Here is a 13,216-nt window from a genome sequence, read left to right as displayed (position 1 = left end):
ACTTAAAGATAATTGAGGCATCTAAGTAATGTGCTTTTTGAAAGTCTGTGCAACTTTTATATAAATAGTAGGTGTGTGTCATTATTTTCCACCTCTAGAAGTACTGGATAGAAAAGGTAAATAGGGGAAAAGGGAATCTGTGGAAAATGGCACAAAGTAAGGAAAAGCAGCTGTTAAGATGTTGCCAGATGGAATGTGCATTCACAAGGCTTTGACTGGTATGAACATCTAAGAGTTGGAACAATACTATAGACAGTGGAAGAGAAACTTTGTTAGGCTAGGTCTTCCATCATGCTCTGGAGAGCAAGTTCTCACTCATATTTGGTTACCTGTGGTGAGCATCAATGGAAATTGATTGTCAGTGGCTTTTGGGGTTTATTGAGGAGAATGGGCAGTTCCTGTTGTTATTGTGCTGTTTTTTTATTTTCTTCACTTCTGTTTCTTTTCTTCTAGAAAAAGGATAATGCGACATGCCACCAAATTGTCTCTGTTGATTCATGTACCCTTGTAATTACGAGTCCTTTATTCCTTGTCCTGTGGAACAAGGAATAGGGAAGACACAGGCTGTGACTGTCCAGAAGTAGGCTGCTTGTACCATCTTATCCTGTGCCTCAGGCAACATTGTGCAGACAGACTCAGTCAAGATGGATGTGTGAATTCGTGTGGATGTATTTCTGGGTTTTGTTCCTCTCTTTGAATATAATCTTCTTAGTGCTTAGCTAATTATGTAGTCTCAGTTTTACTGTTGAGTTAGAGTACCTGATCAACTTTCCAACTGTAAAACAGTTTGAAAATCAAATGGAGCTTACATGCAAGACCCAACAAAATTAGAAGTGTTAAGTACGTTTTGGCAGTTCACTTTTATTATGCCCAGTCCTCAAATGTACCAGCAGACAATCATCTGAATGTTAGTTATTTTTCACATGCTTATGTGATCACACAAAAAGTACATGCTAAAAAGAAGCAGATGGTGACAGATGGGGAAGGTTGAATAAGGTGGTTTTGGAAACCTAGAAAAATGCACTTCTGTAATAGTGTAAAAATAAAAATTCTTTGATCGCCAAGTTAGAATGAACAAAATAGAGTGCCCCCCCCCCCCCCCAACAAACCCTCAACAAACCTACCCCACCCCAAAAAACTTTATGATAAAAAGAAATGGAACCTATGAGTGTTCAATGTATATTTAGGAAAGTACGTTATGAAGTGTTGCTTTGTCCAAGGATAGAACATTACTTTTTATCAGTCAGAGACTTAGAAAGGTGTTAATTGTATTCTTTCTTCCTTTTAAAACGATGCATTCAAATCATTGTGTTCCATGCTCAAAGAATGCTGTCTAAAGGGTCACTCTTTAATGTCACATATTGGTAATGTTGCAGGTTGTGATAATATTTTTCTTCTGATGTCACAAGAAAGATTTTAACCTTCTGATTATAATGGTAAAAAAAAATAAGTATGTGTGATGGGTATACCCGTATGACTAGAAGTAATGTGTAACAGGCAGCATTACCTCTTTGTCATACGAGTAAATGTAAAGCTGAGTAAGTAGAGAAGGTGTAATCAGCAAAAAAATATCTTTTATGTGTGAACTGTCACACCAAAGGACCTATCGTGTGGATAGAATTTTTGCTTATTCCTTTACATTAGTTTAATGGAGTCTAAACATTCATATCTATTTATATAAAAAAAAAAGGATTCCTTAAAAAAATTTTCAGTGGTGAGATCTATTTTATTCCATAAAATAGGAAGTATCTCATATGATGAATATTTAATTGCTAAGTCCTCTAGCAACACTGATACCATAATTATTTTTTCTTTTTATATTTGAGTGGCTTTACCTATAGTATGAGACAGTACCTACAGTATGAGGTGAGGCAGAATGCTTTGCTTTTGGTTGCTGGCTTTTGCTTAAAACCAAAGAGCTCCAGGCTCTGATAACTTGTACTAATTTTCTTGAAAGTATAGTTAGCGTACTCAGTACCCAGACACTGTATTTATGTTGTGCTTCGCTTAACTTATTTTCTTTTGGCTTCAAAAGGATAGTTCAAGTTTATTTACTCTGTGTTTACCTAGATGCTTCGTACATAATCTGATTCTTAACAGAGGCACAATAGAATGTATTTTACCTGTGGAAGTGTGGTTTAGTGTTGGCGTGTTCTCTTGAACAGCTGTCTGTTGTATATTTGGCTACATTTTATTTCTGGGTGAGGACCAGTGAGGGGTGTGAAGAGGAGTAGCTTCTATGTCCGAAAATATTTTCCCATCTGATTTATGGGATATTCACAATATGGAATTTTCTCTTTACAAATATAAAATCTATTTATTATTTTATTAGCATTAAAAGGAAATGGAAATTCAAAAGTTGTTTTATCCTGAAATGCTAACACCTCATGAAAATTTAAATGTGGCCTTTTTTCCGTTTTGTTATCACCTTGTATATTTTAGTGTACCATGTTGTGTCATCTTAGCTCCTAAGTCATCAAAAATGCTGGTGATTTGAATTTGGGCATGTTTGTCAGCTTGGCATTGCCAGTGGGCCCCTGAGATGAATGTGATGGAATGTGGACAAGGTAGGGTATCCAGAGCAGAACATCATTTATTGGCAATAACCAATATCAAGATCAAAAGATGGGAGCACTTATGGGGTATGAAAACATGGCTCAGTTACACATACGGAAGAGTTGCTGCAACAATAGATAAATTAACACAAGAGTTAGACTTTCTCCTGAAGCCACACAACCAATAAGGTAATAAGAATTAGAATTTTCATGCAATCTGGTTAATCTTACCAGACACAAAAACTAGTTGTCCCCAAGCAGTATCAGACTTCTCAAGGGGAAAGATGTAACAAATATGCAAAAATAATAAAACAAACAAAAGACTAAAAAACAGATTAGCTCCACACTGCCTGTCAGTAAACTGTGCTATGCAAGCCAGAACTTTAAAGCAGAGAGCAATTTTCTAATAAACCCCACTGGGTTTTTTTTTTTGTAAAACAAATGTAAGTATGACAGTTCTTAACAAAGAATGTCTTGATAACATGCTTGCAGCTTTTTTTCATTAATTTTCATTTAATCAATGCAAACATTATTTCCATCTCAGCAAAAGGCTTTAGTTTTTCCAAAAGAAATGAAGCATAAATAAAAGCTGAACAAATGCTGTTTAACATCAGTAAGAATTCAAAATCATTTCAGGAAGAACGAGCAGCCAGAAAGAAATACCACAGTATTATCATTATTTATTACTTCTTACATATCTTACATCTTATGGCAGTGTACGTTCTAGAGACTACTGCAGTGATAATTAATACAGATATGAACAGCTCTGCAGTTTTTCTTCCAGTAGTAGAGTGGTAGAGTTATGAGAGGTAAGTGCCATCTTTCTGTAGATGGAAACCATCATTTTCTTTTACTTGCTGCCTTCTATGAAAGGTGTCTGCTTATTCTAGAACAGAGTTATTTTCGGTTTCTGGGCTTTGGTTTGGTTTGGTTTTATCCATTGAATAGGTTGTATTTTTGAGGTGTCTTTTTAATATGTGTTTATTTTCTTGGTCTTTTGGTTCGGTTTGTTTCTTTCTGGTGGGTTTTTCTTGTTGGTTTTGGTGGTTTTGCTGTTGATGGGGTTATTTGTTTGTTTGTTGGTTTGGGTTTTTTTCTTTGTTTTGGTCGCCAGGGTTGCCATCGATTGCACTCATTGGTTAGAATACCTTTTTCATTTGCAATAGCTTGGATTTCTGGTTTGGGGTTTTTTTGTTTGTTTGTTTTGTTTGGGTCTTTTTGTCTTTTTAATGTTTCAAATTCTGCTGAAGTCAGAGTCCGATGTAGGAGGTTACACACCTTAATTAGTACTGCACACTCTTTACTCTAGGAGGCTTTTTATACAAGAATGTTCCCTTTGTGGTGCAGCACAACATGTGCCAGTTTGCCTTTTTTTTTTTTTTTTTTAAGGTTGCATAACAAAAAGCTGGGTAAGATGGGGGACATCTCTAGTACAAAATTATATTAGGAAGATGGTCTGCATTGAGACCAGAGGTAAACCAGAGGTATAAGCCAGATAGAAAATGGGGAAAAAGTACCACACAAATTAGAGCAGTAATAGAAAACTTTCTTCCTTGACTTAATTCTTAGGTATCCATTTCCCAGGGTATCTATAACCTTAATGTTTTGTATTTTCAGCTCTGTATAATAAAAGCAATGAGTATTTATTCAAGTCTTTTTTTACCATTGTTGCAGCAATACTTTCACCGCTCATACCAATTATACCAGTTCATACCAGTTACAGTTGTAGTAACTAAACTTGTATAATACTTGGCAAACATACCTTTTTGCAGGAAGTGTTTTCAGACATTTGGATAAAAATCTGTTTCTATAAAGAAATATGTATTTCCTTGGTTCATTAGTGTTAATTATAAACGTTCTTGTTGTAGTTGTTATCACAATGATGGAAAGTTCTAGCAAGTATACTTTTCAACTTTTGTTGAATAATAATATGGGTGACTATTTGTTAGCAAACCAACAACTGTAGCAATAAAAATGCGTGAAGGGTTACCAGGAATGCCTAAGGAACATAGATTCCACCTGAGCTGTAAGGTTAATTGAAAACAGATTTTTCCCCTTAAATTAACAGTACATTGGTGTATCCAATTTCTCAGTTTTCTTTCACAACATAGGTGTGCAGACAGTTTATTTAGATGTTTCACTATTTTTCCATCTGTTCTGTCAAAATTATTGATTGAGCAACAAGCTACTTGTAATGTCCTATCAGAAAGTCTACATCTAACATTATTAAGAGAAACCGTAATTAGGTAAAAAATGTAATTGTTTTCCCAATAAGTTGCCTAGTTATCTAAAACCAGGTATGGAACCAGTGTTTTGATACTGTTCTTTTGAAGATAAGATGGAATGCTGACAACCCTTTGTAGAAGTTTGACAGTGAATTCTATGAAGCCTTTCATGCTCAAGGGTATTGCTGTATTTGTCTGTGCAGACTCCAGAAGTTACAGCAACTGACCACCTTTTAGAGGTCTGTGGGAAGTACCTTTCTCGGTTGTGTGAACTTCTTCTGTGTGACCAAACATCTTCCAGAGGCTGCTGACCACAGGCTTCACCTGTTACACTGCTGGCTAACCTCTTAAACCTCTTATTTTCACAGGATCTTGTAAAAGCTTGCATGGACAGGGTGCTGGGCCATCTAGTCTAGGTCATGCTTTGCCAAGAAAGGTTGGACCAGATGATCCTTGAGGTCCCTTCCAACCTGATTCTGTGTGCTTGTATCAACTTCTCTTTGGCTGGCTCATTTATTTGCATGCTTCATAAGTCTGCCCTTGTAAGCAAGAGTTTGCAAGTGTGTCTCAGGCTGCTGCCTCTCAAACAAATTTAGCGCTAGTGAAGTAGTGGAGGAAGTCTTTTTAATGGATTTTTGTTTTCTAGGAAGGAGCAGACTTCCAGCGGTACTGATGATTTTTATCAATATTTTTAAGTCCAAGACATTGGAATTTTCAGCAGTGGGGAGTAGCATTAGAAGGTTGCTTTTTTTTGGTCAATAAATGCAAATACAAGGGTATTTTTCTGACCTATAGTTACTTGTTAGCAAAATGAATTGTTACATGTGAGGGGTAAATTGAACTTCATTGCTGAGATCTTAGCAGCTCTGCAGTGTGTGTGTATTATCTAGTTGTATGAAAAGCAAAGTTCAGGCTGTGAACTGAATATGTAGGTCCTGATGGTATTTGCTCTGTGTGTGAAGCACTATCCCATCATGTACATGGTCATTGCCGGTGATACTCCTCAGAAACCTCAAAGTGTGCAGGCAGTGGAGTCATTAGGGAATACTTTGTTTTCCCTTGTTAGAGCTGGCTATTTTATGCTGTCTCAGTAAACTGAATAAAGCTGAGTTGCCTTTTGACCACAATATAAATGAAAGTTTTAAGGTAAATAAATAGTTTTCCCACAGCTGAAACTAATGTCTAACACCTATAAACATCCACAAAAACACTGAAATACCTGCATATGCCTGTAAGCAGATGCCTGTTACATAGTTTTGTTAAGGTAAGGGAAGATGTGGTAAGGGAAAAGAACCAAGAGTGTGAGTTAGGCTGATACTGCCTCTGAAAGAACCAGTTCTTGCACTAGAGCCCTAAACCCAAATGGAGTAAGATTCCCTCAAGTAATAAAAATTATGGTTATCTTTTGAATTTTATTTCCCATATACTATGGTATCATCCAGACTGAACTGCAGTCAGCCCACCTCCTGCTTTACTCAGCACTTGAAAGCCACTTGGGTACAGTGATGATGTGAGGTGTAAAACAGGGATGAGTGATGTTATCCACGCACTGATGTCACATCATGCTGGAGCTCTCATGTCCTAAAACCGCAGGTAGATCTTGACGAGGTGCCTTGGGATTTTGGAGCCCCAGGTGTGTGAAGCAGGTGAAGAAAGAAGTCATATATCTGAATGACGTGACTAAACAAATTCTGTGAAAGAAAGCGGGTAACTTCATCTTTACTTCATGAAAACTCACCTGGCTGGAGTATGTACTTGGTGTAGCTGCTCTTTCTGTAGATTCCAGAGTGGTTGCACTTCTGCTTTTTATGATGGTTTTGGTGGGCTTGCTGCCTTTCCCGCTGTGACTTTGAAGGGACTGAGTTGTTAGGACAGTGTATTTGCTTAAACACAGATTTGTGGAATCTTAAAGGGGAGGGACAAGAATTGGCTGGAGATGATGATGGTAGCTTTTAAGGGCAGCATACAAAGTACAGGACATCAGACTTTCCACTGTTGTCTGTGCCTGGCCAGGTGCTTAAGCTGGTACCCCTTATATAGAGGAATACTCCACAAATACTGGAGGGACATCCAGTTTTCTCTTGGTCCTCACAGCCAAAGGAAGGTATTTCTAAAAGCAAATATCCACTTCATGGCAGGCAAAAACCTGAATTATTCATAGGTACAAAGCCTGAAGCTATGTGTCATGTTCATTTTAGCACTGAGTTGGAGCTTTCTTGACCTATGTTCTTTGTAATTAAAAACAAATCCCTCAAATCCAAGATCTGTTTGGAAAGGGTTCTGTAATGCTAGGGCAGCGTGTATTGTCATGCTCTCATGCCTGCCCTAACTGTATGGATTTAGTTATAGGAGCTGCTGGACTCCTGCACTTCCATTGATTTGTCACGGTCTACAAATCCTGTAGTTTCTTAACACCATGAGATGCAGAAATTACTTAAAGAAAATGCTAGTGTGTATTTATTGTGAATACATTACGTACAATTTTATTGCACTTATATTAAAATAAGTTGCGATGCCTTTTGCTTTATTTACACTATTTTCAGGCTGTTTTCCTTTTGCCTAAATGAAACCCTTTTGATGCTCTTGCTTGTCTGGCTGGCTGCAAACCAGGTATTTAAACAAAAATAAAGAGTTGCCAGTTTTGCCAGCTGGGGATGAGAACCCGGCTGGTGCTATGTGGGTTCGGGAGGCAGTTAATCCAGCTTTTATGCTTTTTTATGATTTTATGTAAAAAGAGGTTAAAAATCACATTTGGCTCTTTCTTTGTACCACTGTTTTGTTGCTGTTGTGGGAATGCAGCAAAAGGTTTCTCGTACTTTTTATTATTATTAGGTAAAGTCCTGCATAAATTAGGGAAAGCCACAGATACAGTTTGCTTTAGCTACTAGCTGTGTGATTTGCCTTGCTTATGTTTTATCTTCCCATTGACTTCTTTTATAAATCGCACATGCAAACCACACCTCAACTTACTTGTTAAAAGAATCTACCACTGCCTTCAGTTTTATGTATTTTACTAGCTGCAAAGGAAAAGAGTAGCTAACTGTACAGATAGGAGAAATAGTAACAGTGCTAATAGGTGTAGGAGAAAAATATAGAATGTTTTTATTCTGTGGCACAAGAAACGGTGATTTAAAGACAAGTGTCACAGATTCCATATACAGTTTTTCAGCAAATAGCTTGCAATATGTTCGAACTCATAAAACATTTAATTAATTTTAAAATGCAAGAGTTATTTTAGTTTTGTCATATGTACTTATTCAGATAATTTGTTGTATTTTACACTTCCCAAAATTTCACCCTCTATTTGAAAATATGAATGATGTAACGAGTCTGTTTTGGCACAGTTGTAAATAGTATGTGTTAATGTGTTAATATTTATGATTTTTTAGTCTTATATACACAAGAGGGATTTTTAATATACTTCTTTTCATCATGTTTCTACTACTAATCCTTAAGGACAGGGAAGACTAAGAACATGAATGCATTAATAGTTGTGGGATTGTCAAAATTGCCATACTAGATCAGGTAGCATTTTGTTTCTGCTAGTAGCATGTACCAGATACTTCAAAGCAGGCTTGGATTTACTGGGGGAGAAAATGGGGAGGCAGAAAAAACGGACTTGATACCTTCATTAGGACTGGTGAGAGTAGTGCATGTGTCCTATGGTGTGGTCACAGCCACTTAATGTCCCCAGATGGGCAAAGGCTTTGTCTGTCCCTGCTTCAGAGGAAATTACTGGCAGTCCTCTTACACTTTTTAGACAATCACAAGATTGTAGCAAAAGGTTTACTCGTAGCAAAAGGCTTCTGATCTGTTAGAGGTGGCCTTGTTCATTAAAGCCTGAAGACTTTGCTACACATTGCCAGATTTTCAATACTATATATCTAAATGACTGTTCCTATTTGTCTGCTCACAGTTTGTATCTGTGGTGGTGATGGCGTGTGTCTGCGTGTTGTAGAAGTATTCTGTTTTCTAAGGATTAGTTTGTTGTTGCTTTCTTAGATTTATTTTTAAATCAGTTATGTGTTGCCTTCCGGAAGCCGTCTTTTAGTGATGTAGAAATAAGTCTTTATGCTGAATTGTTTAATTCTTTATAAGTATAGTCCAACTCTATTAATTATTTCTTTTCGCTTTCTTACTGTTTATTATTTAAGTCTGATTTCTTGTTTAAGGTTTTTGCCTCTGCAGCAGATATTGGCTATTTAGCACATACAATTGTCTTGCCTTCTGTTACCATTTATTAACTTCTGACTTGGTTCTTTTCAAAATGAAAGGGTATGATCTGCTAGAAATTCAAGAAATTGGAATTATATGTGTATATATTCAGTAGCCTCCAGTTTCCTTATTGCTTATGGTTTCATTATGGGTGTGTGCTGCTGTTGTCTCCATTTCTACAATGTAATATGGAGGTGTATTAAGGTTAAGACACACTCTTTAGATTCCTTCTTCCAATTCTCTGAGGCTGCTGGAAGGAGGACTGTAGAGTATGTTGTTTTTAGATACACAGCATTGGAGACACTATGTTAACAAATGATACAAACATTCCCATGTTTCTGTAATTGTATACTGTCATATAAACATAATATCATAGTAAACATTGTCATATTTCTTTGCATTAAAGCAGGCCAGCTGTTTGGACTATTTCATGGAATATAATGAAACTGTCAGGAGAAACGCATTGAGGACTTTTAGTATAAACAAAGATCATAAAGAAGCTAAGCTTGTCTTAGTAAGATTAAAGTGTTTCTAAATTTGAGGCTTTATTTTCTTACAGGTGGGGTAAAGAGAAAAGAAGCGACTGAGCAAGGAGATGATACGCTTCTTCTTCCAGAAGAATTCTAACTGAGGCAGTAGTACCCATAGATAGTGTCTCTTCCTAAAGTTGTGCACACTATAAAGGGGATGATAGAGGACATAAGAAAGGGGAAAATGCAGTCATGATCGTTTTGAGCAAGTCATCCTAAATTTTTTATTTTGCTTTTAGCAATATGCCTGGAATTTCATAGAGCTCAGGTGTGTCAGTACTGCAATTGCATGTATTGAGCCTCGTTCTTGGAATTCTTGTAGCACACTGTGAAAATAAACTCTTGGAAACACATTCATAATGAGATGTGTCAAATAGACAGAAAAGATCACGTCTGAAATAGTGCATGTCTTACAGCTGGTTTTGGTTTCTGTCTTAGGTGTTGGAAGATAATGACTATGGTCGTGCAGTGGACTGGTGGGGATTAGGAGTTGTCATGTATGAGATGATGTGTGGAAGACTACCATTCTACAACCAAGATCATGAGAAACTATTTGAACTGATACTAATGGAGGACATAAAATTTCCTCGAACTCTGTCTGCAGATGCAAAATCATTACTATCAGGCCTACTGATAAAGGATCCAAATAAGCGGTAAGTGAAATTATTTGGGTATACTGGCACCATAAATACTCTAGTTATACTGGGTAATGTAAAAATAGGCCCATGATTCCTGGCCTTCCTGACAGAGGGACCTCTCAGTCACAGGAAAAGGCCATATGCATCCATACAGTCTCAGCTTTCCACTTTTTCAATACAGCAAAAATATACAAAGTGAGTTTAATGAGCAAAAGGGGAAAAATCACGTGGAAAAGAACACTTTCTTAGTCATTCACAGGGATCTTTTCAGGTTTAGATTGTGTACTGGAACAAAGGGAGAGCTCTCAATCATTTTGCAGAGTGTGATTTAACTCCGAGTTTGCTGTAGTGTCTCATGGGGACTGCAGTGCCTTTTTTTGGAAGTGATCATGCTAGAAGACATGTATAGACTAAATTTCATTAGGGCACATAAATCATATATTAGACCACGTAAACTAGTAACATTAAAAATATATATCTGAGTGGAATTTAAATATAGTGGTTTGAAAGCAAGTGTCACGTAGCTCCTGCCTGTGCCCTTTTGTGTTGGGCATTTGCCTCTGGGATTGTTGCCTAGGAGAACCATTTTCCAGTGGTTTCTGCACTGGACCAGCAGCGTCTAGTCCCCTGTGGTTCTGAACTAAATCTCTGTCTTTGTAAATCAGTAAGATTTGTCTGTAGGTCCCCTTTCTTCCCCAGTCCCTCTGTTGTGTTTTCAAGTCTCTTGGCATGTTTTAAGGCTGCAGGCATTCTTCTGTCTGTCTGTCTCTTCTTTAGTCCTCTTGCATCCTCAGTTTGTTCTCAAAAAGTTTTTAGTAGTGGGCATGTTGCTGTGTCACTCCAAGGGATTTGCCTGAATGCAGCCAAGTGCAGCAGCCAGGAAGGACAGCACAAGTAGTCAGCCTTCCTGCTGCTGCCCAGCAATGCCAGTTTAACTGAATTTACCGTGTGCACTAAAAGCAAACTGTGACCAACCAGCTAAATACATGGAGAGTAAAGTAAAAATTTGCGCCTGTAGCAACCCCTAATGCATTTTTAACCTCCAAACAATCTGACCCATCAAATATATAAACCTTTAGAATTTAAAAGATAGTCCTTTGTAATTAATCTTTGCAGACAGTAATGTTTATTAGAGACATTTACAAGCTTATTCACATTCAAGTTCTTATTCTAGCTGATGCTAAATAGAGTGGGAGCCCACAGGTTAACTGAAGCTCAGCTTTTCTCTGAGCAGCTGGATGGGAAGATAATGAGAGAAGTCTGGAGACTGCAGGCTAACTGGAATACTTTGCGGAGATGTAGTGAATTTTACAATAAGTAATTGAGAAACAAAGAGGAATACAGCTTGGAAATAACTTTACACCCAGTCTCTGCAGGACTGAGTATTCCAGAATACTTTTGTAATTTGGCAGCAGGGTAGTACCAACACAAATTCATTTTTTTTTCCTTACTTGTGGGAATTATTGCTTCTTGCAATATATGCTTTAGAGAGAAATCTGTCTTACTTAAAAGGTTGCTTTAAAAATTTCTCTTTATGTCTTTAGCAGTGCCTTTTACTGAAGGACAGATTGCTTGTGTCACTCTTCTTGTCCATATTTAATATACATGGGCTGCTTATTCAGTTAAGAGGAGCTTTTTTTCCTGTTGCAGTTTCTTTCTGTTAGTCCAGTAGGAGAGCCAGTCTCAGGAAGAAGTTAGATGAGAGCAGAGCGGTGGTGAGAGTCCACGTGCTGTTAAAAGGGGCAGAGATTCCCTTTACTGGATGTGTGGTTCTTTCTTGGCCACCACCAGCAGCTCAGGGATGCTCACTAAACTTGTTTAATCAAATTTAACTTACTAATGAAACAAAAACCTGACAGTTCTGTCTTGTTTTCTCATTGCTGGGTTAGATTTCTTCTAAGTAAGTGAGCTGACTCAGCTCAGAGTCATCAGTGGGAATGATGCTGTGGATGCAAGTGAGAAGGGAGAGGTATAGGCAGGGGTGGGACCCTGTTTTGGCAGCAGTGGCCACTTTGTCGAGCTCAGATCACCTTGGGCAAGTTCACCCAAAGTAGGTGGAATTCAGTTCCTAGGATGATTTACCAGACAGTCTGGCTTCGGCAAGCTGTGGGCCATAGTGAGTATTGTGGTTATTTACAATGGCCCTTAAATAACCTTCTCAGCAGGCCTACAATTTATTAATTTATACTAATTGACTCAGATTGAGACTATTTTATGGTAATTGGTTAATTGTTACAGCACCCAGATGCAACAGCAGTGAACACTGTATAAAAATGATGTGTGAGTCATTACTGATTCAGTGCCTGGCACCTCCTTGGCAAAATTTTATGTCAGCATTGTTGGGTTGGTTTTGGTTTTTAGTAGTGCCAGGAAATCAGTTGGTCTTTCAAGAAAACCAAACTTAAGTATGTTTTTAAAATGAATGAATTATTAAAAAAGCTTATCATGGACAGTAATGAGCACTGTAGTTGGAATAATCAAACAGAATAGACCATGGCATAGATACTTCTGCTATCAGATCACCTGAATTCGTATTAAATAGGTGAGAATTACACATTAAGAGGGTGAGAATTGTTCCCAGGTAGTCACTTTTCCAACCATTACAATAACTAATCTTCCTTTGGAGAAATGCTTGTTTAATATGATCTCTTTTCCACTCTCTTCAGACTTGGTGGAGGCCCAGATGATGCAAAAGAAATCATGCGTCATAGTTTCTTTGCTGGAGTAAACTGGCAAGATGTGTATGATAAGAAGGTATGTCTTTACATGACATTGAATAATCTGGCTTCTGCAAAGTGGTTTCCATGAATAGTCATAGGACTGCTGCTCTCTGAAGTTAGTGTTTTTCTTTGCAACTTTTTGTGTTAATACAAATGCATAATTGTTCTGAACTAGGTGTGCTTACTTAATCTTTTGGGTTTTAGTAACAATTTTCCAGTGGAACAAAAATAAATTTTGAAACCCTACTTAAACTCAGCAAAGATTATTTTATTTTATTATGTAAATGTCCGGATTTTTTCCTTTCCTTTTTTCTTCCTGGGCCTTCAAGAGAA

At 37.4% G+C, this 13,216-nt stretch overlaps 1 protein-coding gene across 6 annotated transcripts in view; it reads left to right on the top strand.

The window, feature by feature from the left end:
* The window catches only part of AKT3 (AKT serine/threonine kinase 3), a 148,467-nt gene that overhangs the window by 121,266 nt on the left and 13,985 nt on the right, over nucleotides 1-13,216 (top strand). For all 6 annotated transcript variants that reach the window (XM_057414509.1, XM_057414513.1, XM_057414511.1 and 3 more), the window contains 2 exons: nucleotides 9,964-10,178; nucleotides 12,830-12,917. In XM_057414509.1, the coding sequence (XP_057270492.1) occupies nucleotides 9,964-10,178; nucleotides 12,830-12,917 (303 nt within the window). The remainder of the gene's footprint in view (nucleotides 1-9,963; nucleotides 10,179-12,829; nucleotides 12,918-13,216) is intronic.

Source organism: Pezoporus wallicus, unplaced genomic scaffold (assembly GCF_028554395.1).
Source record: "Pezoporus wallicus isolate ANWC-B61680 ecotype Strahan unplaced genomic scaffold, APGP_CSIRO_Pwel_v1 contig_8042, whole genome shotgun sequence".
NCBI lineage: Eukaryota > Metazoa > Chordata > Aves > Psittaciformes > Psittacidae > Pezoporus > Pezoporus wallicus.
This window is presented reverse-complemented; position numbering and strand designations above follow the sequence as displayed.